General features: G+C 32.0%; 2 protein-coding genes across 2 annotated transcripts; one reads left to right on the top strand and one right to left on the bottom strand.

Annotated features, from left to right (window-relative positions):
- Nucleotides 1-519: 519 nt before the first annotated feature.
- LOC127720760 (uncharacterized) lies at nucleotides 520-6,093 on the top strand. Its single transcript, XM_052227513.1, has 4 exons — nucleotides 520-556; nucleotides 2,092-2,156; nucleotides 2,901-3,188; nucleotides 6,082-6,093. Exons 1-4 carry the CDS (start codon nucleotides 520-522, stop codon nucleotides 6,091-6,093), a joined length of 402 nt encoding a protein of 133 aa, XP_052083473.1.
- An 84-nt stretch (nucleotides 6,094-6,177) lies between these two features.
- Nucleotides 6,178-26,511, bottom strand: LOC127719415 (trafficking protein particle complex subunit 4-like). Its single transcript, XM_052225519.1, has 5 exons — nucleotides 26,273-26,511; nucleotides 9,448-9,622; nucleotides 8,092-8,195; nucleotides 7,419-7,545; nucleotides 6,178-6,518 (listed from the first exon to the last, which is right to left on the bottom strand). The coding sequence occupies exons 1-5, from the start codon at nucleotides 26,445-26,447 to the stop codon at nucleotides 6,446-6,448; spliced, it is 654 nt and encodes a 217-aa protein (XP_052081479.1). The 5' UTR covers nucleotides 26,448-26,511; the 3' UTR covers nucleotides 6,178-6,445.
- Nucleotides 26,512-27,407: the final 896 nt, after the last annotated feature.

The raw sequence follows: 27,407 nt of genomic DNA, 5'->3' as shown, positions 1-27,407 counted from the left end.
ATAACAATACATGTCTGATTAAATCATGTGTTAAAATTAAATTCATTTGTTATCTATAATAACTCTTCCTGAAGATAACATAAAGGGAATTTACATTAATCACATGTAAACAAAAATGAAATTAGATGTTGCTTAAAGATGAACGAAACAGATTTCTCTGATGAAGAACTTACTATTTCTGCTGGTATTACAGTTGCAAGTTCAATTCTTTCTGTTATTGGCGGTATATTAATAATATGGTCATATTCGAGAATCACAGAAACTCAAAATCGAGTGAGAGATTTATTGGTTGCTTTAACAATCGCTGACATTTGCATTGCATTCGGAAACGGACTGGGAGGTGTACAGTTTTATTATTTGGATTTAAAACGGTCTCTTTCAAGTAATGTTGTGTGTGTTGGACAGAGCTTTATTACCACATCTTTCAGTATCTCATCATTTCTGTGGATTTTGTCAATAGCTATGTATCTTTTTCGTTGTGTTTGGATACAAGAAGACCCGTTTCTAACCAGAAAAACAATGAAACTCATTCATGTTATCATATGGGGAATACCAGGTACGTCAGCAAATAGTATCTTGATGTTTGTTTGTTTTTATATTTCATTGTTTTTGTGTTTTGTTTTTTAGTTTAAAGATTAGTTTTTGTTATTATCATTATTATTTTGAAGGAAGCTAAATATAGTATATTCATATATTACATGTTTTAAGAAAATATTATATAAACATATAAATATACATATAAATAAGAAGATGTGGTTTGAGTGCCAATGAGACAACTATCCATCCAAGTCACAATGTGTAAAAAGAAAACAATTATAGGTCAAAGTACGGCCTTCAACACGGAGCCTTGGCTCACACCGAACAGCAAGCTATAAAGGGCCCCAAAAAGACTAGTGTGAAACAATTCAAACAGGAAAACCAACGGTCTAATCTATATAAAAAACGAGAATCGAGAAACACTAATGAACCACATCAACAAACAACAACCACTGAACAACAGGCTCCTGACCTAGGACAGGTGCATAAAAATAAAGCGGGTTTAAACATTTTAACAGGCGCCAACCTTTATCCTAACCTGAAACAGTGGTATAAAATTACAACATAAAAAGACACACAATAAAATATCAATTGAAATGGCTTAACTTGATCAAAAAGACAATACACAAAAACAAGTATAGATTATTTGTTTTACTATGAAAACTAGCTAAGACGTTATAGTATATAAATGTATGCACATTTGCCTAAAATTATTTTTTACTTAAGGTCCATGTTTACTTTTATCACCACTTGTCGTCCATCGTGTGTAGTGGTTAACTTATCTTTGAAATCCCATAAAACACCAAAGCCGATCTAGACAAAACTTGATCAAATCATCTTTAAGGTATCTTGTTTACCAAGTATGACGTTTATTCCCTACAGGTTATTAAAATCAATCCAGTGGCTAAAATAGAATATCAGGGTCAAATCATGGTTGGTTGTTACCTCCTCAATTACAACAGAATGGACAATTAAAAAACGTCTTATGAAAACGATCAGCACGCGCTGATCTGCAACAACGACTATTTTTAGATGCAATTTAGTTTTCTTTGTTGTGTTTTGTGTACTGTTTGTCATTTCCGCGTTGTTAGTTTCTTGTCTATCATTGTCAGTTTGTTTTCGAATTATGAGTTTAAATATGCCTTTGGTATCTTTAGCCTCTCTTGTCCTATAGACAATATTCTTATCCATTTCTGGTCTTGTAGACTATTATAGATCTTCAGATTAGTCAAATGACCGGAGATCATCGTCAATGACTCCTCACTTTAGTTATGATCTGCTTACCCTTCTGGAGCACCTGAGATCATCTCAGGTTTTTGGAAGTGTTCGTGTTCTCAGTCTTTTGTTTCTAAGTTTTGCTTTGTATACTGTTGTTGACTTTTGGTCTTTTTCTTTTTTTGCCATGGAGTTGACAATTTATTTTCGACTTATGAGTTTGAATGTCCCTTTGGTATCTTTCGCCTCTCTTTAAGTAAAATTACCATATTGGTAGTCGTAAGACTGTTGACCTCATATAAACTGTACTTAACTGTTATCTTAATTTGAATTCTTTAGGAGTAATTACCTTGACGGCATATTTCTATGACAAGCTTGGTAATGGTACTTACTCCATAAATGGCGTATGGTGTTGGTTAAAGGTTCCAATAGATGAATGGGGATTATTCTGGATGCTTGTGACGGGTAAAGGATGGGAAATCATAACCTATGTTGTTATTGCAATTCTGTATATGATGATGAAAATCAAAACATATAGACAAGTGAGTAAATTCAAAACATGGTCGCCAATAATACATGTAGGCAATTTCATACACAGGAAACAAACAAACAAATTCGTAATAATCAACCTGAAGCAGATTTCAAATAGCAAAGGATATTGCTGACAACTTATGCTAAACAATGGATATGTAAAGACAAAATTAAAATCTTCAATCTATCAACGTTTTTTGACATTATGAAAGAGTAACAGAATTGTTTATATAGATGATTACCTAGAATACAAGTGTCAGGAATCCAAATTTAAGAATTTTAATATCAGAAGTCATTATAAAACAATTTCAGTAAAATATCAGAATAACAGATGCAGGCAAACAAAAAGCTTTGAAAACTAAAGCTGGGATAATATGAAGTAAAACACAACCAAAAGCAACTTTGTGAAAACCTCATCGTTTTTGAAAAATGGTGTAAAAGGGGTTAAGGGCGAGAAAGACTCTGTTCCAAAACTGGTACCTTTTTATGGTAAATGTAAATTCTAAATGAGCTTCATAAAGTCCAACTCGACTTGGTTGTTCAAAAACTATAACTTTCATTACAGCAGGAACAATAAACATGTAAAACAAATTTAGTGTGAACCATTGTATTTTCAGGGTAGACGATTTAACAGAAACGTTCTTCAGTGGAACCAAATCAGTAATGAATTGAGACGAGAAGATGAAATATACTGTATCAGCTGTCTTATCATTTACTGTCTACGATTGTGGGGAATTATAAGATTGATTCTGGGATTCGTTAGAAAATATAAAACGTTTCACAACAACTGGTATGACCATGTCATAAAACAAGCTTTATTATATCTACATTCATATGGAGATAGTGCGCAGGCGTTTTGGAATTTTATTCTTTTCTGTGTATGTGACAAAACCGTTCGCTCACGTGTAACATCAGCTTTTTGTAGAAGGCGATTAAACAGGTTCGGTGAGAACATAGAACAAAATAGTGAGAGAACTTCATTTTTCTAATTATTTTGCAATTTTATGTTTCTTTCTATTTATATTCTAAAGGTTGTTTACGTTTTGATATTGTCTATCATTAATTTACCCATTATCATTGTTCCTGAATCGCATAATTTAGAATAGAGAAATATCCAAGGAACATTTCTTCATTACAAAAACAAAACTCTTTCCATCATGTCAAACATGGACCCATCGGAGTTAATAACAAGTTAAATATTGAATATAGGATCTGGAGCATAATAACCTGCATTAATATAAGAATAAGGAGATGTATTATGATTGCAATGAGACAACTATCCACCAAAGTGCGAATAAAGTGGATGTAGGCAATTAAAGGCAACCGTACGGCCTTCAACAATGAGAAAACCCCATACCGTATGGTCGGCTATCAAAGGCCTCGACATGAAAATATGAAACAATTCAATTGAGAAAACTAAACTGCGCACTCAGTGAAATAACCTTTTAGGGTTGAAAATTTTGGATATTCACCTTATCAATGGGCCATAATTGTATATCATTCATAATACCGAGTGAATTTGCTAGAGCAACCGATGATAGATATCCATATGAACCAGAAATCCAGCTTACTGTTAATGTAGAATTCGTATATATATTTACTACTCATCTTTTAGTAATATGAACAATCTCACAATTTATAACCAATTAGTTTTCGTCCGCTTATGGTTTTAACATAGATATAGGAACTATTATATCTTCATAAATTTGCAATCAATATTGACCTTCAAGTTAGAGATTCTATACATGTTCATTACACATCTTTTAGTGATGTGCAAAAGTATCATCAATTCACTTGTTACATATCTCACAGCTAACTTTGTTCATAACTAGTAAACATGGACCTAGAATCTACAACATTTAATTGTCATCGACCTTGACCTTCATGCCAGATTTCCATCTAAGTAGCAATACCTTCTAGTAGTCCATGTTTACTATTTATGACTAAAAGTTGATTACTTTAAGGATCCCATATCCAATTTGGTTAGTCGTTAATAAAACAAAGCAGGTATCAAATTAGTCTTTAAAAAATATGCCAATGGTCTGCACTTATTTCTAAAGCAAACTGTAATACACGATTAGGACGTGTTTTATTTACAATTGTATTCACTATATTTATACAGAATATATTCATCATTGTATAGTCTTGTGAGGTAAAGTTCACTAACTATATTCCTGCATCCTTCCAGATGTCTTGAAGATTCGGAGGAAAATGTGGCAAATTTTCTCATTGGCGCATGATATTTTTAAGATTTAGGTTTTCTGCAAACAGGACGTAGAACATAGATGGAGTTGAAAATGTGTCATATGCCATGGCAAAAACGCACGAAGCTTGGTACGAAGAAGATTTAAAGGGTACTTGCCCGGAAAATGCAGCAAAAATGTGTCATATAAAAAGATGAACAATTGGGTGGACGGGGATAAAGCATGAGCAGTATACCCTTTTTTCCTTTGTGGGTTGCAATTCTGTAAATATAGACAATGCAATTTCCCTAAGGAACTCATTTTACATCTTAAACTGTGCTAGTTCTACTATAAAGTTTGTAAAATATTGTATCCTGCAATTCAAAATTCACATGCACTACTATTTTCGGCTTAGGTCAACATATAGGGTTGTGTGGCATATTTTCAACATTTATATGCCTCACACTTCTAAGAGTTCAAACTTATAATAAAATTCTGTACCACCCCTCCATTTATTTCACGAGAATTCAATTTGACAGCTATCCAACTGTATTCATACTGGTAAAATTCCCAAGTTGTGTCTCTATGAGAAGAAACATGGAGATCATATCTGGGAACCAGTAGGTAAACAAAACAAATATCCATGAATCAGAATATTAAGTATCTCCCCAAAAGATGTGTGGTTTGTGAATCAGCTGTATTTACAAAATGCAACCTGTAGGAGGTATAAATATGGAGCATACCTAGTCAATCAAGCATAAATATTGTCATGGTGACCTAGATGCTGAAAAAATAATTTTCTACTCTTGAAGTGAAGACAGTGTGTATTACTTGTAAAATATCACTTAGAATACCACACTCTGTTTCAATTATACATGTATATATATATTCAAATCCTAAATTTTACTTATTATAAGTGTAGAATTTAGGTCATGTTGGTACATGTCACTTGGTTGTATTTATTATGTTTCTAGTAATTGTGAACTATCACACTAAATACCATTATTTATCACCAATCGATACATGTGGTATAGGTTTATACAAGTGTACAAAAGGTCTATTCTTTAACAGTTTGTCAACGTGACATTCATGTTAAGAGATTCTATACACATTCTATTGATATGACCAAGTTTCCTAAATTAACCAGTAATATGAAACTAGACTATTAAAACTAGAATATTCGGTTAAAAATAGGTTCACAGTGTAAATTGGAATTTTTTGTCAGCGTATTGTTATCTTGAGATTTCTAGCTAATTTATTCTGAAACTTTGAGATTCAGTCATACTTTTTGAACTTATACCTGTTTGCAATTATATAAACAAAGAAATATCTTTATGGAATGTCTTGTTTATTTTTATTTATTTAATTATTATTTCATACACATATATTGCACAATTCTTCAAATAAATATATCATGTAACATACTACATGTTTAGAAATTAACTACAAATTAATCATTAACTGTGTATGTCCACATGGTAACCTAGGCTCAGATAGTAATGTGTACATTTCATTTAATTCTATCAAATCTATTTATCACTTAAACTAAAATATCATTTAACAAATTCCACACTGTAAAATGGTATATTTAACTGTTTGTATTCTTTAACATAAGGCCAAAAGATAGCAAAGTTAATATAGAACTTTTGTCATATATCTATGAGTTTATATGAAAAAACATTAATTCTTAATCTTTACAAAATGCTTTGCTCTAGTTCCATCCAATTGAGATGAAGAAGGGAGCCTTTTTTCAGGAGGAGCCTATTTTTTAGAAGGGTCCTATTTTTTAGAGGGTCCTATTTTTTATGTATCCACAAACAGTTTTATCAATGCATCTTATCTGTTCAGAAAGGCTTTCATTTTTTTTTTTCTAAAATTTTTTTTTTAAAACAAAAATTATATGAAATATTACAACATAGATTTCAATAAATTCAATATCTTTAAAAAGGATGACATTTATAAAAGACATCATATGTTTATTATACAGTATTTATTCCTTGTCTTTCAGTTTGTTCTATTGTTTGCTGTAGATTTGTATCAAACAGGTCACATCTGAAAAAACAAACAAAAATGTTTATAAAAGTAATACAGTAATGGGCAATATGCTGTTCATCTTATGCCCATGCAACTTATACCATCATATTTTTATGTCAATTTACCCTTCATCCCTACTCACAATGCTTAGAATTTGTATACATATTTGCAACTATTTGTTTAAACTATAACAATCTTTGCTGAATGAAAAAGAACTACTTCTACATAAATTTCAGAAAAAGCCTTATGACATAATATTACAGTTCTATGTCAATTTTAGATTAGTTTATGACACTTTTAATCATTTAAATACTTTATAAGAAGCAGTCTGACAATTTGGAAATTTGGATATTGGCTGAGAGCCTCAATAGATTTTTACCCTTTCCTAAAGAATAATATGTCAAACATTTTATTCAAGAATTGAATGCTTTTTTGTAATTTTATAGGATCGTTAAAGCATTGACAGAAGCACATTTTGTATGAATTGCAGAACGGCTTCAAACTAAAAATGTGCGCAAGATCAACAATTTTATAACCCTATAAAATTACCAGAAGAAGCATTCAATTCTTATTATGACATGTTAATTCTACAACCATGAAATTACAACAATTTTTTGTTTGTTTTCCTGTGCATTGTTGCCACATTGTCATGAAAAGTATGTCCTGTCATGAATGTTGAATTTTATTGACAAATACACTTTGACATTGGAAAGCCGTGCAATTGCTTTCAGCCAATCAAAAGTATGGATTCTTAAAATGTAATTATGAAGCTGTACATTCATGTTATTAAACCTTTGGAAAACTACAGATACCTAGAAAGATCAACAACTCATCCATCAAATTTGGCCCAATGCTAGAGCTCAGTAATGAGGAGGATCTTTTTATTATAGAATTGAACTAGCTGGTAAACTTCTTTACCTTATAGGCATATCCAAGGAATAAAATGGATTTTTTAATGCAAAATCAGCATAAATCTCATAAAGTCTTTTAAGAAACACATCAACACCAGTTTGCCTAGGATCTGCTATCACAATAAATTTAATTCCTGAAAAACAAAACCATATATTGTTTAATCATGATAATACAACAGCAGTTAGGAAACAAAATTTTTAATATAATGAAGACAAAGCCCAATTTCTTATATCATAAATGTGTATGTGTAATGTCATGGAAACTTGCCTTCTACATGTTTTGGTGAATAATCCAAAGATATTGGTCAATTTTCAACTAGTTTTTGGATCAGCAAATATAATGCACATTCAAATCAAATAAATAATTATGAATTTGTTTGTCTTTATGACCAACACCTGTAATGTAAACATATATTTGGTACTTGCCTGTGCTCCATTATTCCAACTCACAAATATGTGTTAAATGATGTAATTTTTGTGAATTTATAGTAAATTAAATAAATGCTATCTCTTGACCCCAAAATTTCTGTGAATATTTATAACATTTGAAATTACTTACTGTTTAAAATTTATATATATATATATACATGATATATACACATCAATTATCTTTAAATAAAAGGCTTCATTTTATATATTGTAAAAGGATTCATTTTCAAAAGTTTATAACTATGATTTACCTGTCATAGTCTGATGACAATGAAGTTTAAATACATCTGTCTCCAACAACTCTATACCAGAAGATCTAGGTTCTGGAGAAAGCTGGGAACCAATTGTAAATAATCTGAAAACAACAAACAAATCTGTTATTTACCTATCTATCAATGCCATAGGAGGCAGGTTTCACAGATACCGTAAGTAAGTGTAAATTATATAATCTGATCAAAATAACAAATCCTGTTTTGAACAGTTATTATCAAAATTTTGAAACAGCCATTTTTTAAAGAATTTTTTCAAAATTTATTTAACTACAAAACATAGGATATTCAACACAGCAGAAAAATAATCTAATTCAACTAGTTTGGTATGAGTACCTGAAGACTCTGGTCAGTGACAAATATGAATTCTATATAATGGCAAAAAGGCAGAAACTGCCATAAAAACAAGCATGTAAAGGCAAACAGAAATACAAAATATATAATATATATATAGACTTAAAGGAACCTGTGTTGGTCACCTCAATCTTGTGTATCTTCAACAATGGCTACTCACCAACTTTGTAGACTAGAATATAATTTACAACTAAATTCTCTTTTTTGTCATGTTTGTTGATCTTGTATTGCTGATCTTTTTTTTTGTTTTCAGTTTCTTTTCTATTTTCTAGTTTTTACTGTTAAATGTTATTTAAATGAAAATAATTGATAAAATTTGTCTTATAAGGGATATATCTCCTATAAGAAGTTGTCTAACATTGTTTTTAAGTAAACAGACAGTAGGATGATCTCATCGATGGGGAACATTTTTGCTTCATCTATAGCAGTTTTCAAGATAAAAGACAAAATTTTCGGAAGTTTGCATTTTACCCTTATGTTCGATTTTTAGGCATGAATATAAGCCATATTGGTTGGTAGGCCAAATCACAGGACACACATTTTTTAAACTAGACATCTCAATGATGATTGTGGCAAAGTTTAGTATCAATTGGCCCAGTAGTTTCAGGGGAAAAGATCTTTGTAAAAGTTAATGGACAACTACAGAAGACAAAGGACCATGTACACCAAGTGATGAGAATAGCTCACTTGACCCTTTAAGCTACTGTATAGCGGGTTATTTTCGCGGGGTGTAAATTTTCGCTTATTTTCGCGGATAGAACAAATTCGCCAAAATAAATTCCGCCAAATTAAAGGTGTACATGCAAAGGTATTGATAAAGTTTTAAATCCGCCAAAATAATAACCGCCAAAATATTTCGTATACCTAATTCAATGAAAATCGCGAAATTTTACACCTGTGATAATAACCCGCTATACGGTACCTACTGTTTAATATGTAGTAAGCTAAAATACACCAGTAACACAAAATCACTACAATACGTACGAATGAAACATGCTAGCCAACATAATTTTTTCATTTGTTGATAATTTTTGCCTCCCAAATTTTATGTTAATGGGGTAATTTTCTGGTGAAGATAAAACTTCTAAGATTTCTCTGCCATCTTGCAAATATCTTCCTTCTGCAGTAATACCATTAATTCCAAGTACACAATGACCAACTGAAATAAGAAGAAGTTAAATGTTACAGATCTCTTATAAAACATTGTAAACTTATTTGTCTGTTGTTATAGCAAATTAAATAAAATTGAGATGGAAATGGGGAATATGTCAAAGAGACAACAACCCGACCAAACAGCCAAAGGCCACCAATAGTAGGGTGCCTAATGTCCAATGAGTTTGAGTTAACGGATAAGACACGGCTGATTTTTTTGCACATTATAGGAAAATCAATATATTTTACAATCATGATTGTCGTTGTAAGTTCCTATGGTCACGATTTTCTAACTTTCATGTTTTTACAGGGGAACATCAGATACTGTATTTTACAGGGAATCTTTAACATGAAAAATAAAATTATTGCGTTCTTTGTAGGAAGTTAAAACAGTACCTATAATATAGTTTATATATTAAATATATCATATAACGAAATCGGAAAGTATTTAAGTGATTTTGATATAAGTATTTCAGCATTTTAGCAAGAGTAAAATTTTACCTGAAATTTACCCTATTTTCATTGAAAGCAAAATTATTACGTGTATCATCACAATATTTTTTACTCTGATTTAAGCAATAAGACACCGTGCATGTGTGTGCCAAATTGCATGAGTGAAATAAAAATCGTTTTGAAGAAATTAGCATTTAAAAACACAAATTAAGGCAACATTTTGGTATTGATTAAACACGGATTATCTCGTGCCATTAATAATTTTGTTGCTTACACTATAAGGTCATTAACAAGGACAGAGGTCACTCAAAACATTTGTCTTTTTTGCTTGTTGTGTGGTTGATTTTTTTTTTGTGAATAGCAAGCTAACTTTATAGATTGTCACTTTGTTTGGAGAAATCTGTTTTGTGTCTGTTTTTCAAAACTTTAAACTTTTTATTGAATAAATATTTTGTTATAATTGTACTATGTAGTATAAGAGTCAAATCGATCGGTTTTGTTTCACACCCAGAATATGGCACATCAAAAATCTTGTATGATGTTTTCTACCTAAATCCCACTAGGTGGGAAGGACAACAAAAATATACCACAGTTCGTGCAACAACAAAAAAACAGATACAAAAGACAGCAACCAAGGACAACCACTTAATTGCAGGCTCCTGATTTTAATCAGACATATACAGAAAATAGGGACGAAAGATACCAGAGGGACAGTCAAACACACAGATTGAAAACAAACTGACAACGCCATGGCCAAAAATAAAAAAGACAAACAGACAAATAATAGTACAGATGACACAACACAGTAAACTAAAGACTAAGCAACACGAACCCCACCAAAAGCTGGGGGTGACCTCAGGTGCTCCGGAAGGGTAAGCAGAATTTAGAGGGGTTAAACATGTTTGTGATCCTTCATACCTCCCCTGACCTGGACAAAGGTATAACAACACAGCATAAGAAAAATCTGCTGAAAAACAGTTTGAAATGTCTTGACTTATCAAATCGGCATGAAGGACAAAAACAACTAACATGAAGACAAAAAACACAAAGTACCGATATAAAGTACTCGGCATTAGGGTAGAACATTTTATATTCTGAAGAAAGGGATGGGGCTGATGGCGCGAAAATTTATTTTCACTTTTGTACACATTCATATCCTCAACTATCATGACTTTCCTGCATTTCATGTTGAAGAGTGTTCATTCTCATCCTGTCTTGTGCAAAGTCAATCATTCAGTTCATACCAGGCCAAGTAATTCATTTTCAAAATCCTTATTCCCTCCCTGTTTTCGAAATCAAATGAGTGTTCCCTTACTGAACACTAATGAAAGGACGTCATCAATAGTCTGAGAAAAGTATGATCATAAACATCATTACCGTAAAACTTCATTTTTTTCATAAAGGGCCTTTTTATAACTGACCATACGGAATGAGTTTTTCACATTGTTGAAGGCTGTACAGTTGCCTATAATTGCTTGCTTCCACATCTCCAAGTTTTATATTATACAACAAATATTACATAAAATTAACACTATCAATGTTCCATGTACAAAATGATGTAAATGAGGTAAGGTCAGATGAATTCTGCCACAAAATCACGTACACCTTGTGACCATTCCATACACCAAATATATTTAACCCACTACTATCTGAGACTGTACAGACTTGACCACTGAAACTTAACCTTATTCACTGATCCATGAAATTAGGTAGAGGTCAGGTGGATCATGTCTGATGGTCATGTAGACCTTGCAAGAATACCGTATATTAGTTACCAAATATAGTTATCCTAGAACTCGTGATAATTGAGACATTCACATGACGAAATAAATTGCTTCGCTGAGTGCAGCTGGATACGACCGCAGATATCCAACCCTGAAAAGTTGCAGCCAAAATGGACACATTATTCGCGCTTGATACAGGTCTGAATTTGGATTGTAATTAAATATTTGACACATAATAGGTTTCTGACACAGAATAAGTGTAGTCAAAGAACTTAAAATTGGTTATATGATTTGAATTTATATTCAATTTTATGCTTTTGTGTGAAATACACTATGCTGTTGCGAATTGCCCCCCCCCACCCCAAAAAAAAAATTTACCTGTTTTTTTTTGCTTTTGTGCAATACACTATACTGTTGAATATTAACCCCCCTCCCCCCAAAAAAAATATTTGAAGAAATTTTCTTTTTAATTTCTGAAATCTGAAATGAGAAAATTTGTAGCCACCCCCCCCCCCCACAAATTCTTATTTACCCCTCCCCCCCCTCCCTCCCTCCCCTCCAAATTTTTCAACTCCCTTTCCCTTATTCAAAAATAATCTCAATTCAAATTTCTAAGGGAGTTTGCAACGATAACTACTCATTTAAATACATCATAAAATATTAAAATATAAAATGACATACAGTCATGGTTAAAATTAATATTAATTAACAGTAACTTCTAAAAATAAATTTACAGCTAATCATCTCAAGACAATCATCATTTCTTAATACATAATTTACAAGCAGTGTAAGGGAGGTAATCAAACATATATACAACAGTATTCTTTAAATGGATTGGATTACCTCCCTTACACTGCTTTTAAATTGTCTAAATTGTCCTTTAACCATAAAAACCCTTGTTTTCCCCCTTTTATGCCCCTAATTGCTAAATGGTTTGAGCCATAACCCCCATAACCATCCCTTTGTTGTATGAAAACTTGTGGTATAATTTCAGAGAGATTCATACACTTAAACACAAGTTATTGTCTGGAAACTGCAAAAATGCTTATTTGGGCCCCTTATTTGGCCCCTAATTCCTAAACCTTTGGGACCATAACCCCCAAAATCAATCCCAACCTTATGTGGTTACATACCTTGTGTTAAAATTTTATTGATTTCTATTTACTTATACTAAAGTTATTATCCGGAAACCATCTGTCTTCAGACAATGCTGACAACGACGACGACGACAACAATGAGATACCAATATACGACCAAAAAATTTTTAATTTTTGCGGTCGTATAAAAAGCTATACAGTTTTTTAGCAGTCACTCAACCATGAATATGAGGTCAAGAATAATGATTATATGACGGAAACTTCTTAACACAATGCATCTATATACAAAGTATGAATCATCCAGTTCCTCTGCCCTCTGAAATATAAAGCTATACAAATAGTTTACGGTGTTGCCACCACCACCATCAGATTGTATTCTGTATGCCTCGCATTCTGCTTCTTGCGTCGAATGCGATTTAAAAAAGAACAACTGAAATTAGCTATCTTACCTAAACCTAGTCGAAGGGCTTTCAACTTAACAGTAGACAATGAAACGTAATAGCTACTACTAGCTTTGGTAATTTTTCTATGTTGTTTCGCTCTTATTAAAATTCTGATCTTTATTAACTCGCGTGCTCTTATATATAAGCTCAAATGAGTATAACGAAATCAGAGATCTATATTTTAATTAGATTGATGTTGTTTACAAGTGTTTGTAAAATACATCGATGCTGTACAAAACTTTCTTTTTGTAGATAATCTATAACTTCATGTCAATTGTAGGCCAATCTATGTTCAATAAGTCATGTACATTACACTTGATATAAGTGTGTAAGATGGAGTGATTAGCCTGCTGTTTCTAATTCTCATTTTGTTTTCATAACTTGTAACATAAACCCTCCCCTTTTTCACCATTTGCAGTTTGTTTTTTATTTCTGTAAAGCAAATATATACTCAGACCTGCTAATTCAATCAATTCTGCATTAATATTCATCAGTTTTGGAACTAAGTACTATTTGATGAGCTTCCACTTTCACCAAAAGAAAATTGGATATTTACCCAGAAAGTCATGACGAACACCTTCTATCAAAAGACGGAAAAAATAACATTTTGGGAAGGCAACTTATAAATGTTAATATCTAAAAAACACCTCTTAACATGCTTATCGAATCTTATGCATGTTATGTAAAAATTCCGATTTTGGAACTTTTAAAAGGTCAAGGTCACTATTATTTAACAGCTGAATGAAAATTGTAAATGTGCACCCTATAAGTACAAATGTCAATCTCGAACCATATTTGGCAATAAAATTATCAAATTAGTCCTAAATATAGAAACTTTAGTTATAATACTTTGGATTATTCGAATTTATTTTGCTATAAGCGCAAGTATGTAGGGGTGGCCAGCAGTCTACTTGTGACTCTACGTTTTCCTTGAAAATTTAGATTTGACCTTTGACCCAAATTTAAGAAAATCGTGACCACTGCAGACAACGACGACATCAATATTTCGACGAGGCTGGTTCTCCTCTTTCCAATGATATAAAATATAGCCGTGTGTTATTCCGTTAACCCAAATCGATCAAATTTGATGACTGGGCACCCTTAACTACAATGGGTCTTCAGGTATAGAACCACTAATTCAGGCCCGGTCGGAAAGAACATACAAGAAAGTAGTACATATTTTAAACAAAATAGTTCCTACGCATAGCTGTATCTTTGTCAATAGTGGGAATATTTGGGTAGTTTTAGTATCAAATGAAAGCTTGGGTACTTGGGGTCACTGTAGAACCCTTGTTGAAAGTTTTATTTGAATAATAAAGAAGTATAGGAAATTTTAATAGGAGGGCTCATTTGGCCTGTTGTTCAGATCAGAAGTTCCTGTTTTTGTACTATCAAACTTCCGGGAACCAGTACGCTCTAATATGCAATTAAAGGTATGTTGATTTTTTCAGCACAAGTCAGCATAAGGTACAGTTTTGACATGAAATAACTGCCACTTTATTTGAACTTAAGGTAAAGTAGCCATTTATGCTTGAAATTGCAGAATTTAACATAGAAAGCAATGGGGCTATAAATTAGTGGTTTTATACCTATTACTGACAGGCATGTGAAATTCTATTTTTAGAAATCATACCCTTTACAGTGAAAATTGGTCACATTTGTTGTCAGAAATCATGTTACATTATTTTTTTTATGTATTTATTATGTTAGTGTCAAATTACAACCCTCAAATTGCTACAATAAGGTATTTTAGCCTTTTTTGGTCATTTAGCATGCACACAGTTAAGATTTTACCTGAAATTTAAATTTTTGGATTATCTAACACTGAAACCAATGAAACTTGTATATCATGACTAGTTTATAGTATAAATATTGTTTTTGGTCAAATTATCTAGTGAGTGTTCACGTTTCATTGTGTTTCTTGGTGAATTATTTATTTCAAGGAAAATTGGTGTATACTTATATAGGAATTCCAAAATCTCACTTGAAATGCATTTTATAACCAGTTTAGCAAGTTGTCTAGCTTGGAGATACATAAATTGCTTTGTTGATCCATGTTTATATATAAAAGTATGGTTTTTTTACCTAATCACTCTCCTTTTCCAACATGTAGAAAAAAGGGGGGACAAAATTATCAATTATATTTTATGTTTGGACCACTATATTTATATTCAAGGAAGAATCTCTGATAAAAATAAGACATATAGGTAAGAACACTGTTATTTGAGTAGATATTAACAAATCAGAACTGGTAAAAATTGAAAAAGTGTCATATCTGTCACTATTAGTATCCATATGTAGTTTTCTTTGTTTAACGCATATGTTACTACCAGTCCAATTTGAGCTTGAATTCAGTGATATAGTGTTTTGACAAAAGCTTTATGTGTTTTTCTATGCTAGAAATAGATCATAGAAGGAAATTAAGTCAAGCAGAAGTCAATATAACAAGTTTGGTGCTGTTATAGGTATAGAACCACTAATTCAGGCCCGGTCGGAAAGAACATACAAGAAAGTAGTACATATTTTAAACAAAATAGTTCCTACGCATAGCTGTATCTTTGTCAATAGTGGGAATATTTGGGTAGTTTTAGTATCAAATGAAAGCTTGGGTACTTGGGGTCACTGTAGAACCCTTGTTGAAAGTTTTATTTGAATAATAAAGAAGTATAGGAAATTTTAATAGGAGGGCTCATTTGGCCTGTTGTTCAGATCAGAAGTTCCTGTTTTTGTACTATCAAACTTCCGGGAACCAGTACGCTCTAATATGCAATTAAAGGTATGTTGATTTTTTCAGCACAAGTCAGCATAAGGTACAGTTTTGACATGAAATAACTGCCACTTTATTTGAACTTAAGGTAAAGTAGCCATTTATGCTTGAAATTGCAGAATTTAACATAGAAAGCAATGGGGCTATAAATTAGTGGTTTTATACCTTCAACACAGCGAGAAAATCCAGCACCTTGAGGCTGGCCCCTAAATAAAAATGTGTACTAGTTCAATGAAAATGGACGTCATACTAAACTCAAAACCATATAAATGAACTTAAATTAAAAAAAATACAAGCCTAACAAAGGCCAGAGGCTCCTGACAGGACAGGCGCAAAAATGCAGAGGGGTTAAACATGTTTTGTGAGATCTCAACCCTCCCCCTATACCTCTAGCCAAAGTATATTTATATTATAATACCCGTCATCATGCATGTTTCTCCTTTTACTCATGCAGATTGGACAATCACAACCCCACCCCTATACCTCTAGCCAAGTATATTTATATTATAATACCCGTCATCATGCATGTTTCTACTTTTACTCGTGCAGATTGGACAATCACAACCCTCCCCCTATACCTCTAGCCAAAGTATATTTATATTATAATACCCGTCATCATGCATGTTTCTCCTTTTACTCATGCAGATTGGACAAATATATAATCTTTCTCCTTTTACTCATGCAGATTGGACAAATATATAATCTTTCTCTTTTGACTCATGCAGATTGGACAAATATATAATTTTTCTCTTTTTACTCATGCAGATTGGACAAATATATAATCTTTCTCTTTTTACTCATGCAGATTAAACAAATATATAATTTTTCTCTTTTTACTCATGCAGATTGGACAAATATATAATTTTTCTCTTTTTACTCATGCAGATTGGACAAATATATAATTTTTCTCTTTTTACTCATGCAGATTGGACAAATATATAATCTTTCTCCTATTTATTACAGGTGTTGTGGAATCAAATTATACAAAGAAGAATCATTCTAAATTACAAAAGAAGCATGGCCTACTTGTAGTGTTTATGAATATTTACATTATTTTATGACTTGAAATAGAAAATATATTAAAAACAGATTCAGTGTTATGAAAATACTTAGCAACTATAAACTATTTACAAACAGTTTTAACTTAGCATTTACATAATTAGTGTTAGATAGTTCTTTTTAGTCTGGGAGAACCAGATTTATTTATTAGTTGTAATTGGCTTTGAACTAGCCTTCAGTATCTGCAAGTAGTCTGATATCAGTGCTTTGTGTCTATTGTTTTTATGTTAGCATAGAGAATGGAAATATGGAATGTGTCAACGAGACAACAACCGGACCAAGAGCAGAAAGCAACTCCAACAGTCCAATGGGTCTTCAACACAGCCAGAAAATCCTGCACCCAGAGGCAGACTTTAGCTGGTCCCTGAACATAATGCATACTTGTTTAGCAAAATGGACACCACAATAAACTCTAAAATTTATGGTAGTCATTATTTGTGCTCCCTTCTTAAACCATTGATAATTTGTAACCCAAAACAATTAAATGCTCCTTATGTAATTGTAATCATTAATTATTTCAAAGATGTATAGAATAACTAAATAACTAATAGAAGTAATGCTTTTGTCATTATTTTTTAACTTTAAGTAATCTTTTGTCTGTATACTCCTCTCAAATTTAATCAATTCTTAATTCTATGTAATACTTCTTCAACAAGTGATTTTATCAAAATTTATAATCATGTTAGAGGGGCCTGATGGGGTGGGGGGGGGGGGGGGGGGGGGGGGGTGTCTCATCACGATTCATGAGTTAATTTTTTTGTCAATCACGATTCACAGAAAATAAATTTCCATGATCACGGATCACGAAAATATAAAAAAAAAAAAATCTGTAGAAAAAAGGATCACAATAGCGAAAATGCGCCGATCACGAAGAACGAAAATAACCCATCAGGCCCCTCATGTTACAGGGATTAGTAAATTTCAGTAATCCCCTATATCCCTGTCTGTTATTTATCTAATTTCAGCCAGTAAGTTAATGTGCTAAAGGTTTAAAAAGTACCTGTGGAATTTTTCTATCATTTAATACTAATTTAACTACTCTATCACTATGACCATGTATGACAGAGGTCAACAATCTCAAGTTACCTGATTTGATTTCTTTATTTTAGAGCAATTAACTTCAGGGTTTTCTCCTGATTTACAAATCATTCCAGTTTATGCTTATTTCAACAGTCAGGGGACTTACTTAAATGAGTGATTTTCTAAATCACTGATTCAAGTAACATTATGTCCATAAAGGTTGGAAGTAAGAGTTGTCTTTCTTTAATAATCACCTATTTAGTAGTACAAATTAATCACTAGACTAAGTGATTTTAATTTTATTGTAGCTTTAAATATAGAATACTAATGATCCAGGGACTAATTATGTTGCTAAAATTATCAGAACCAACATCTGTGTTGATAGGATGACCTTGTACTAAATCTAGGATAATGACATAAAAATCACTTGTTTAAGTATCATACCTCAATTTCCTTCCAAAAAATCACTTCTTTAAGTATCATTATGTTAATAACCCCACTAATTTCAACACCCCCCCCCCCCCCCCGAACAGTGAAATTTTGATTGCGAACAGTAGAATTTTATTACATAATCTATAAGATGAAACCTTGAAATTTACAGGAAAAATACTCCCACTGCTGGGAAAAATCTGTTAAGAAAGTATCAGTTCATTATGTAAAGCCATTTTTATAGCATTTTTTCAAATAAAATAGAATTTGCAGCTAAATGATAGCATCAAAGGCACAAACCTTGCTGCTTAAAAGAAGCAAAAAGTTCATTTTTTTCAATTTTACTAATGAAAAGATATTATCTAAACCTATGTTTTTAAAATTTTAGTAAAACTACAAAATCAAAATTTGTGACAAAACTTTGAATTTGCTATTTAAATAAGTGATTTAAAAATCACTTATTTCAATAAGTCCCCTGACTGTTCAAATGAACTGTAAATACGCTAAAAGCTGAAAGGTACATATACACTGAACATAACAGGTTTTCTAAATTTTAAATAAAATATGAGTGCTATTTTTTTTATGGAATCTCATACCTGCCAACTGTCACTATTTGAGGGGGATTTCTTTCCCCATGAAAGCTTCCAAATATGGAAATTTTGAAAGAGCAATTTTGTCCACAATTTAAAATAAAAACAATCATTTTACCATTGCTATAGGATTGTAAAAGTATGAAGTCTTAGGGATCTTGGTTTAAAACTTTAGGAGAAGTTGAAAACTTCAAACTGTACCCTCTTTCATAAATTTGCCAGAAAAACTACTAAGTTCCAGTTTAGAAAAATGAGAAAAAAATCCTAAAACAATTCCATAATATCAGGTGCACAACTTCAATTTATGTTCAATTTTCCTGTGAAGTTTCAGGGATCTGGGTTGAAAACTGTAGGAAAAGTTGATTACACAAAACTTGTAGCCTCTATCATAAATTTTGCTGAGAATGACTTAAGTTCCAAAGTCTGGAAAAAGGAGAAAAAATCCTCAAACAATACTCTTGATTCCAATCGTTATTTTTCTGCATCATTTGTGCATTTGTTAGGCATAAAATCTACATCAGTACCTTGAACTAAGGAATGAATATTCTAATGGGGATACATTCCATATATAGATATAAGAAGATGTGGTATGAGTGCCGATGAGACAACTCTCCATCCAAGTCAAAATTTATAAAAGTAAACCATTATAGGTCACAGTACGGTCTTCAACACGAAGCCTTGGCTCACACTGAACAGTAAGCTATAAAGGGTCCCAAAAAATTACTAGTGTAAAACCATTCAAACGGGAAAACCAACGGTCTAATCTATATAAAAAACGAGAAACGAGAAACACTTATGAACCACATCAACAAACGACAACTACTGAACATCAGATTCCTGACTTAGGACAGGTGCAAACAAATGCAGCGGGTTTAAACGTTTTAATGGTACCAAACCTTCACCCTTTTTCTGAAACAATAGTGTTACATCACAACATAGAAAGACACACTATAAAATATCAACTAAATAGCTTAACTCAATCAAAGGACATATTAACACCATTGAACATACACTGAACAAATAAATTTGACCTATGACACAATGTAAATACAAAATAAATAAACTAAGGGAAGAATAATAAAAGTAACATGTTATATCGGTAAGAAATGTTAAACAATTAAAGAAAAAAAAATATGCTCGAACAAAAATACCATCCATTTGCAATAACTTTAAACACAGGTAAATGAAAATAATTTTGTTGTTAGGTATACGTGTACAATACCAATAGAGAAAGGAAATATTTTTACAAAATAAATAATATTGAATACAAAATAAATAAACTAAGGGAAGAATAATAAAAGTAACATGTAATATCGGTAAGAAATTTTAAACAATTAAAGAAAAACAATATGTTCGAACAAAAATACCATCCATTTGCAATAACTTTAAACACAGGTAAATGAAAATAATTTTGTTGTTAGGTATATGTGTACAGTACCAATAGAGAAAGGAAATATTTTTACAAAATAAATAATTTTGATGTTCATAGTACGAAGTGAAAATTTATAGTTATACCAAACACTTATCAAAGCTGGTATATAGACCAGATATAACCCTGAATAACATTAAATAACAAAAAAGCAATACAATTAGTATCAACAGGTCAAATAAACAAGAAAGTACGATTTGAGAGTACTCGCAGTTACTGACAGCTAGTTAAAAGCCAAAACAATTAATAATAAAAAATCATGCATCAGAGACTAAAATCAACTAAAACACATCCCAGGGATTTAGTATTTTAACGTCATGGACAGACAAAGAAGACATGACTAGTGCAATGCCAAAAATAAATGTATCGACAGACAGTAGGGTAGTTAGGAGTTTAACCTCTAATAATAGATCTAAACGAACGTGGGTGTGTCTTTATACATCCCACTTGAAAAAAAATACAAATTTAGTTATGCTTTAATTTGCTGATGACAAAATCGATATTAGTGCCAATGTAAACTATATTCAAAGATCTAATTACAACATTGGTAAGATAACCTTTACTAATAAGCCTGTTTAAAGGTTCGATGAGTTTACACGGATCACATAGTGATTTCCGGGCTTTAAGTACAATATTACCGTAAAATTTAGGATGTGAAATACCGTTTTTAATCAGTTTTCTACAAGTACAGCCAAATTTACTAATCAAATCTTTGTATCTATGAAAGAACTTAGCAAAAGTTTTACGTAATTTATGGTAACGAAATTCTTGATTTAATAATTTACCAGTGATGCATTGATTACGTTCGTTAAAATCTATGACATCACTACACACACGGGCATAACGAACGAGTTGGGATATATATACACCGTATGATGGAGCCAAAGGAACATCGCCGTCTAAAAAAGGAAAATTAACAATAGGGAATGAAAAATCGTCTCTTTTGTCGTAAATTTTCGTATGGAGTTTTCCTTTAGAGATTGAAATGTCCAAATCCAGAAAAGGACAACTACTGTTGTTTATGTTAGATTTAGTTAAAGTAAGTTCTATTGGGTAAATTTCGGTAGTATATTTAGAGAACTCTGGATTATTTAACGAAAAAATATCATCTAGATAACGGAAGGTATTGTTGAATGTATCAACCAAATGTAACAATGACGTGTCTTTACTGAGTTTGGTCATAAACTGAGATTCATAGCAATACAGGAACAAATCTGCTATTAAAGGGGCGCAGTTAGTGCCCATAGGAATACCTACTACCTGTCAATACATTCTATCGCCGAAACGTACATATATGTTGTCCAGGAGAAAATTTAAAGCTTCAATCATATCTTCACATTTCCAGTAAGTGTATCTAGCATACTTTCCTTTTTCGTTACAGAAAAAGGCTTTAAACGAGTTACAGCAAATAAATTTGTAATGAGATTTTTCAAAAGACCATTTAATTAAATATGAAAACTTTTTCTTGATAAGATTGTGTGGAAGTGTAGTATAGAGAGTAGAAAAATCATAACTGTCAACAGAATTAAAAGGACCATCAAAAGCATGTATTTTATCTAAAACCTCTAAAGAATTTTTAACACTCCAAAAATAATTAATACCATTATTTTCATAAGCTTTATTACAAAAGTTAATAACAAGTTCTTTGAAAGTAGTAAGGGAGGTAGTTAGAAGCACTGATAGATTAGTAGTAGAACACTTACTAGATGCGGAGATGAAACGAAATTTAAAATGTTTTTTTGTGCAATTTAGGTAACCAGTACATAGTAGGGACTTTCAAATGTCAGAAGAGGCTTTTAGCTGGGTAGTGGCAGTTGTATGCTTGTTTACAATTTGACTCTCTGTGGAGCGTACGAACCTGAATGTAGAAGAACTGATAATTTCGTTTTGGAGAACTTCCGTGTAGTATATGCGTCACACCACCACTACATTATTTGCTGATTTGTCTGCCGGTACGAACACAAACCGCTTTGCGAGTACTTGGAGTTTATTTTTTATTCTGGAAATGGGAATATCATGGACCCTATTACTAATTTCAGAATTGTTTTCAAAATGAGATATACGAATATTAACAGTATACATAATATTATTCAAATAACTGTCTAGAGATTTTTTATCAGATTTTTCACGTTTACACCAATTTTTACAGTAGACAGACAGAGCGTCTTTAATGATCTGACGACACTGTTTCCAATCTATTTTAGATGGAGGACGATATTTCGGTCCTTTCTTAAGAAAAGTTATGACCTCACGGTCTTCAACGATGTTGAGGTCTCCTGTAAGGACATGACCATAGGGAACATATCTAAAACTAGATGTTTCACAATCTCAAGTGGAAGGAACATTATTTTCTATATTGACGTCTGATGTAACTGACGTATAATTAAAAATCAAACTTCTGCTGGGTTTTTTATAAGAATACGAAATAATAGGTGGTTCTATATTATCAAAATATGGAGGTATTTGGCTTTGGATGGTAGAGTCATTGAATATACTAGATAAGTTAATAAAATCAATACCTCTATTTATATATTTTAATTTAAGAAAATGCCGTTTATGATTTTCAGGTTTATCGATACTAGGAAATAGCCTATGATGACAAAAGGCTGTAATAATACGGGTGTATTCATACATATGACTGCTTCGATAAAATTAATATATTTCTTTCATGTCTTTAGGCAGGGTTGGATTATGTACATTAGAATTAAGACAGGTGTATGAAAAATGTCAAGTAGTCACAATTACGTTGTCAGTTCAAAGATGCAGGGATCCAGTTAGCCTATAAAACGTTTAAATGACGTGAGAAATCGGAGTATAGTAAAAGAGTATTTCTGGTAATGGAAATGATATGGATCAAACGTATTCCATAATAGCATTGAATAGCAGGTGCACAACTTCCACATACGGGCAATCGTCCTGTGATGTTTTAGGGATCTGGGTTGACAACTGTAGGAAGAGTTGATTACACAAAAGTTGTAGCCTCTATCATAAATTTTGCCGAAAAATGACTTAAGTCCCAAAGTGTAGAAAAATGAGAACAAATTGGTCAAACAATTCCATAATAGCAGGTGCACAACTTCCACATATGGGCAATCATCCTGTAATGTTTTAGGGATCTGGGTTGACAACTGTAGGAAAAAACATTTTATTTGTTGATCTTTACCTTTAACATGTTTAATAAAATTCAAACTTGAAAAAATCAATTGGCAAATTAAAAAGTTATTGTATAAATTTGAATAAATTGAAACGTATATTTTCAGGTCTTTTCAGGTCCAAGTTCAGGTCTTCAGTATAACCCATATTTCTGGTATAGATCTCTAAAATTCAAACACATAACAGTATAACCTCGTGACAGATATGATGTCAGAAAATGTAGTTTGAGTGGTTTTCTGAAACTCTTTGCAAAACCTAAAATATAAATATGGGTACGGCATGACATAAATTCTGACAACATTGTGGTTAAGTAACGGCACTGACATGTGATTGACTGTTGTATCAAACAAAAACAAGGTATGTATTATCAGTCAGGGGACTTACTTAAGAAATCACTGATTCAAATAACCTTTTTTCAGAAATGTTGGAAGTAAGAGTTGTCTTTCTTTAATAATCACCTATATAAGTAGTACAAATAAATCACTAGACTAAGTAATTTAATTTTATTGTAGCTTTATATATATAAAACTAATGATCCAGGGACTAATTATGTTGCTAAAATTATCAGAACCAACATCTGTTTGTATAGGATGACCGGTCATGTCAGGCAATGACCTTGTCTGAATCTGGGATAATGACATGAAAATCACTTGCTTAAGTATCATACCTCTAGTTCCTTAAAAAAAATCACTTCTTAAAGTATTATTATTTAAATTACCTCCACTAGTTTCAACACCCCCGAACAGTAAAATTTTGGTCGCGAACAGAAAAATTTAATTACATAATCTGTAAGATGAAACCTTGAAGTTTACAGGGAAAATACTCCCACTGCTGGGAAAAATCTGTTAAGAAAGTATCAGATCATTATTTAAAACTTTATTATATCATTTTTTTCAACAAATATAGAATTTACAGATGAATGATTGCATCAAAGGCATAAACCTTGCTACTTTAAAGAAGCAAAAGGTTCATTTTTTTTCAATTTTACTAATAATTAGATATAATCTAAACCTGTATGTTTAAAATTTTGGTAAAACTACAAAATCACAGAATTTCTAATTTGCTACTTAAACATGTTAAATGAGTGATTAATAAATCACTTATTTCAGTAATTCCCCTGACTGGTTATGCATGTAGGTGTGGGTAAGTATGAAGGGTTTTTTTTCTTGTGACCGACTCCTTACAACAGTCAGTAGAGGAGTTACAAACTATTGCTTCAGGTAAATTATGTGTTCCAATATTAGCGGTAGGTCTTTTCACCACCGAACACCACCGAACACATTAAAATACCATCTAACACACCTAAATATATTGTTTTCATCTATATTTATATATTTGACTTACCTTCTGAACGAGGATGAATATGTTTATACATATATATATACAAATTAATAAGAAATGATAACAAGAGAACCAAAAAGAACAGTCTTGCAAGGCTGTTGTCAGAACAGTACACTTTCAAGTCTAACATTTTTTTAAATATAATTATTGTGATAATTTCACATTAAATAAAATGATTTAACTTATTTGAACAATTTATTTCTAATAATTGAAAAGTAAAGACCATAAGATAATATACAATGAAAAACAGACAATGTAAATCCGGAAAAAATATTGCTGGATCCGGAAGCGTTTTTTTTTTATTTGATTCTCAACTTTAACATCACTTATGCACATAAAAATGTGAAAAACATGAGAATAGGATTAAATTTTACGTAATTTAATCGATTTTATTGTTTTATTGTGTAACATTACTGTTTTTTCAAGGGTTAGTGGTCTTTTTGGGTGTTCGGTGGTGTTCAGCAGTGTTCGGTGGTGAAAAGACAGACCCCAATATTTCTTCTAGTATGTATGTATGTATGTACTTCGAGATTCCGCCAGTTTAGACGCACCCCTTGATTGACTGCAAGGGTACAGCGGATCCATGTACACTCCCTAAGGATTAATGGAGATGTGTCCTTTACAATATTAACCCACCACCAGAACAATCCCCACCCCAATACCGCCCAAAGGGAGCGTGTAGGACACCGGGAAGTCTGTTATTATGGTGGAGGAAGCCGAAGTACTCGGAGAGAACCACGGGCTTCTCGGGGGGAACAGACAACCCGAAGAGATTTCAGAAGATTGATCTCCAGGTCAAGCTTGGAACAACTTTGACCTACCGAGGCCCCCAAAGTATCCAATTTAGTTTAAACTCCGGTCTGGATACCAGAGATGTGTGTGGGAGGGTGAAAATCACCCTACTGATGTACTGAAAATTCGACGTCTCGAGTGAGAATCGAACTCGGGACCTTCAGCACTGTAGCTATCAGTCTTAACCACTAGACCACGAACCCACACACTAGTTTGGCAGAAAAAAAACAGCGGTCTTTATGCTGCATTGGATATTTCTGTATTTTTGTTCGTGCATTTGGCACAACTATAGTTACAATTTATAATGATTTGTTAAGTTTAATACTGTAGTTTGACATCCTGTTACTGAGTGTTCATCACCTTTTATCCCGTCACATTCTCCAAATGCAACTACCACCTTATCATCATAAATTTTCAACATTAAATTGAGAGGATATGCAAATGTTTTCTCCAATTCTGGTCGACTATGATTATGGTCAAACTGGTATATTAAACCACCAGCCTTATTTATTATATATACACTAAATATTGCCATTGCTCAGTATTTTCAGTTCATCAGCTCATTTTCGCTTTCTATAATCAGGGGAAACAATCTTTGTTGTAATCGGTGATTAGGGACATTCCATACAATATGATTGTTTCCTGAGCGAACTACTTAAAATATATCTAAACCCCAAATGTTTTTAACAGCAACGCACCACAACTTTCTGCAAAAACAAAAGAACAACAAAATCTCGGAAAAGATACGTAAAAGCATATCAGTATTTTTCGGTACTTTTCTTTTTTATGCATATTTCAAAATGCAAAATGCCGAAGGAGGATTTTGAAAATGAATATCCTGGCCTGGTAAGAGCTGAGAGTAAATAATCTTGCTCAAGACAAGATGAAAATGATCCCCAAACAGAAAAATAAATGAGCAAATTGCTTTCAAATCGTATTCAAATCTCTTTCAAATCATGATTCTGCGATTTGTTAGTACCATTTGCTTGCGATTCATTAAACAAATCATAAACAAATCAGAATTTTCCAAATTCCCTAAAACTGATTTCTTTGTGATTTCTTTCTATTGTATGATTTGTAAGCAATTTGTTTCTGTTTTTGTGTGATTTCTTTATGATTTGTTTACTTAGAATATCGTATGAAATGATTTGAAAGAGATTTGTTAACTTTGTTAGCTAGAATGGTGTGATTTCGTTATGATTTGTTAACTTTGAATATAATATAAAATGATTTGTTAACTTTGTTAGCTATCTTGGTGTGATTCATTGATGATTTGCTACAATGAATAAAATATTAATGCATTTAAACTTTCTTTGTTTATCTATCTCTCTGACTTCCGGTTGAGGTCAAATTCAAATTTCAAATACTGTTCTATAATAACTGAACAAAGAAGGTTGCAAGATGAGGAGTTTTATTCAGTCTATGAAAGATAATGGTGGTAAGGAATCTCAGTTATTTATTTATAATTTCACATATTCAACTAATACTATTCAAA

The sequence above is a fragment of the Mytilus californianus genome, unplaced genomic scaffold (assembly GCF_021869535.1).
Source record: "Mytilus californianus isolate M0D057914Y unplaced genomic scaffold, xbMytCali1.0.p SCAF_11, whole genome shotgun sequence".
Taxonomy (NCBI): domain Eukaryota; kingdom Metazoa; phylum Mollusca; class Bivalvia; order Mytilida; family Mytilidae; genus Mytilus; species Mytilus californianus.
Note: the sequence above shows the minus strand (reverse complement) of the source record. Positions and strands in the feature narration are given on the sequence as shown.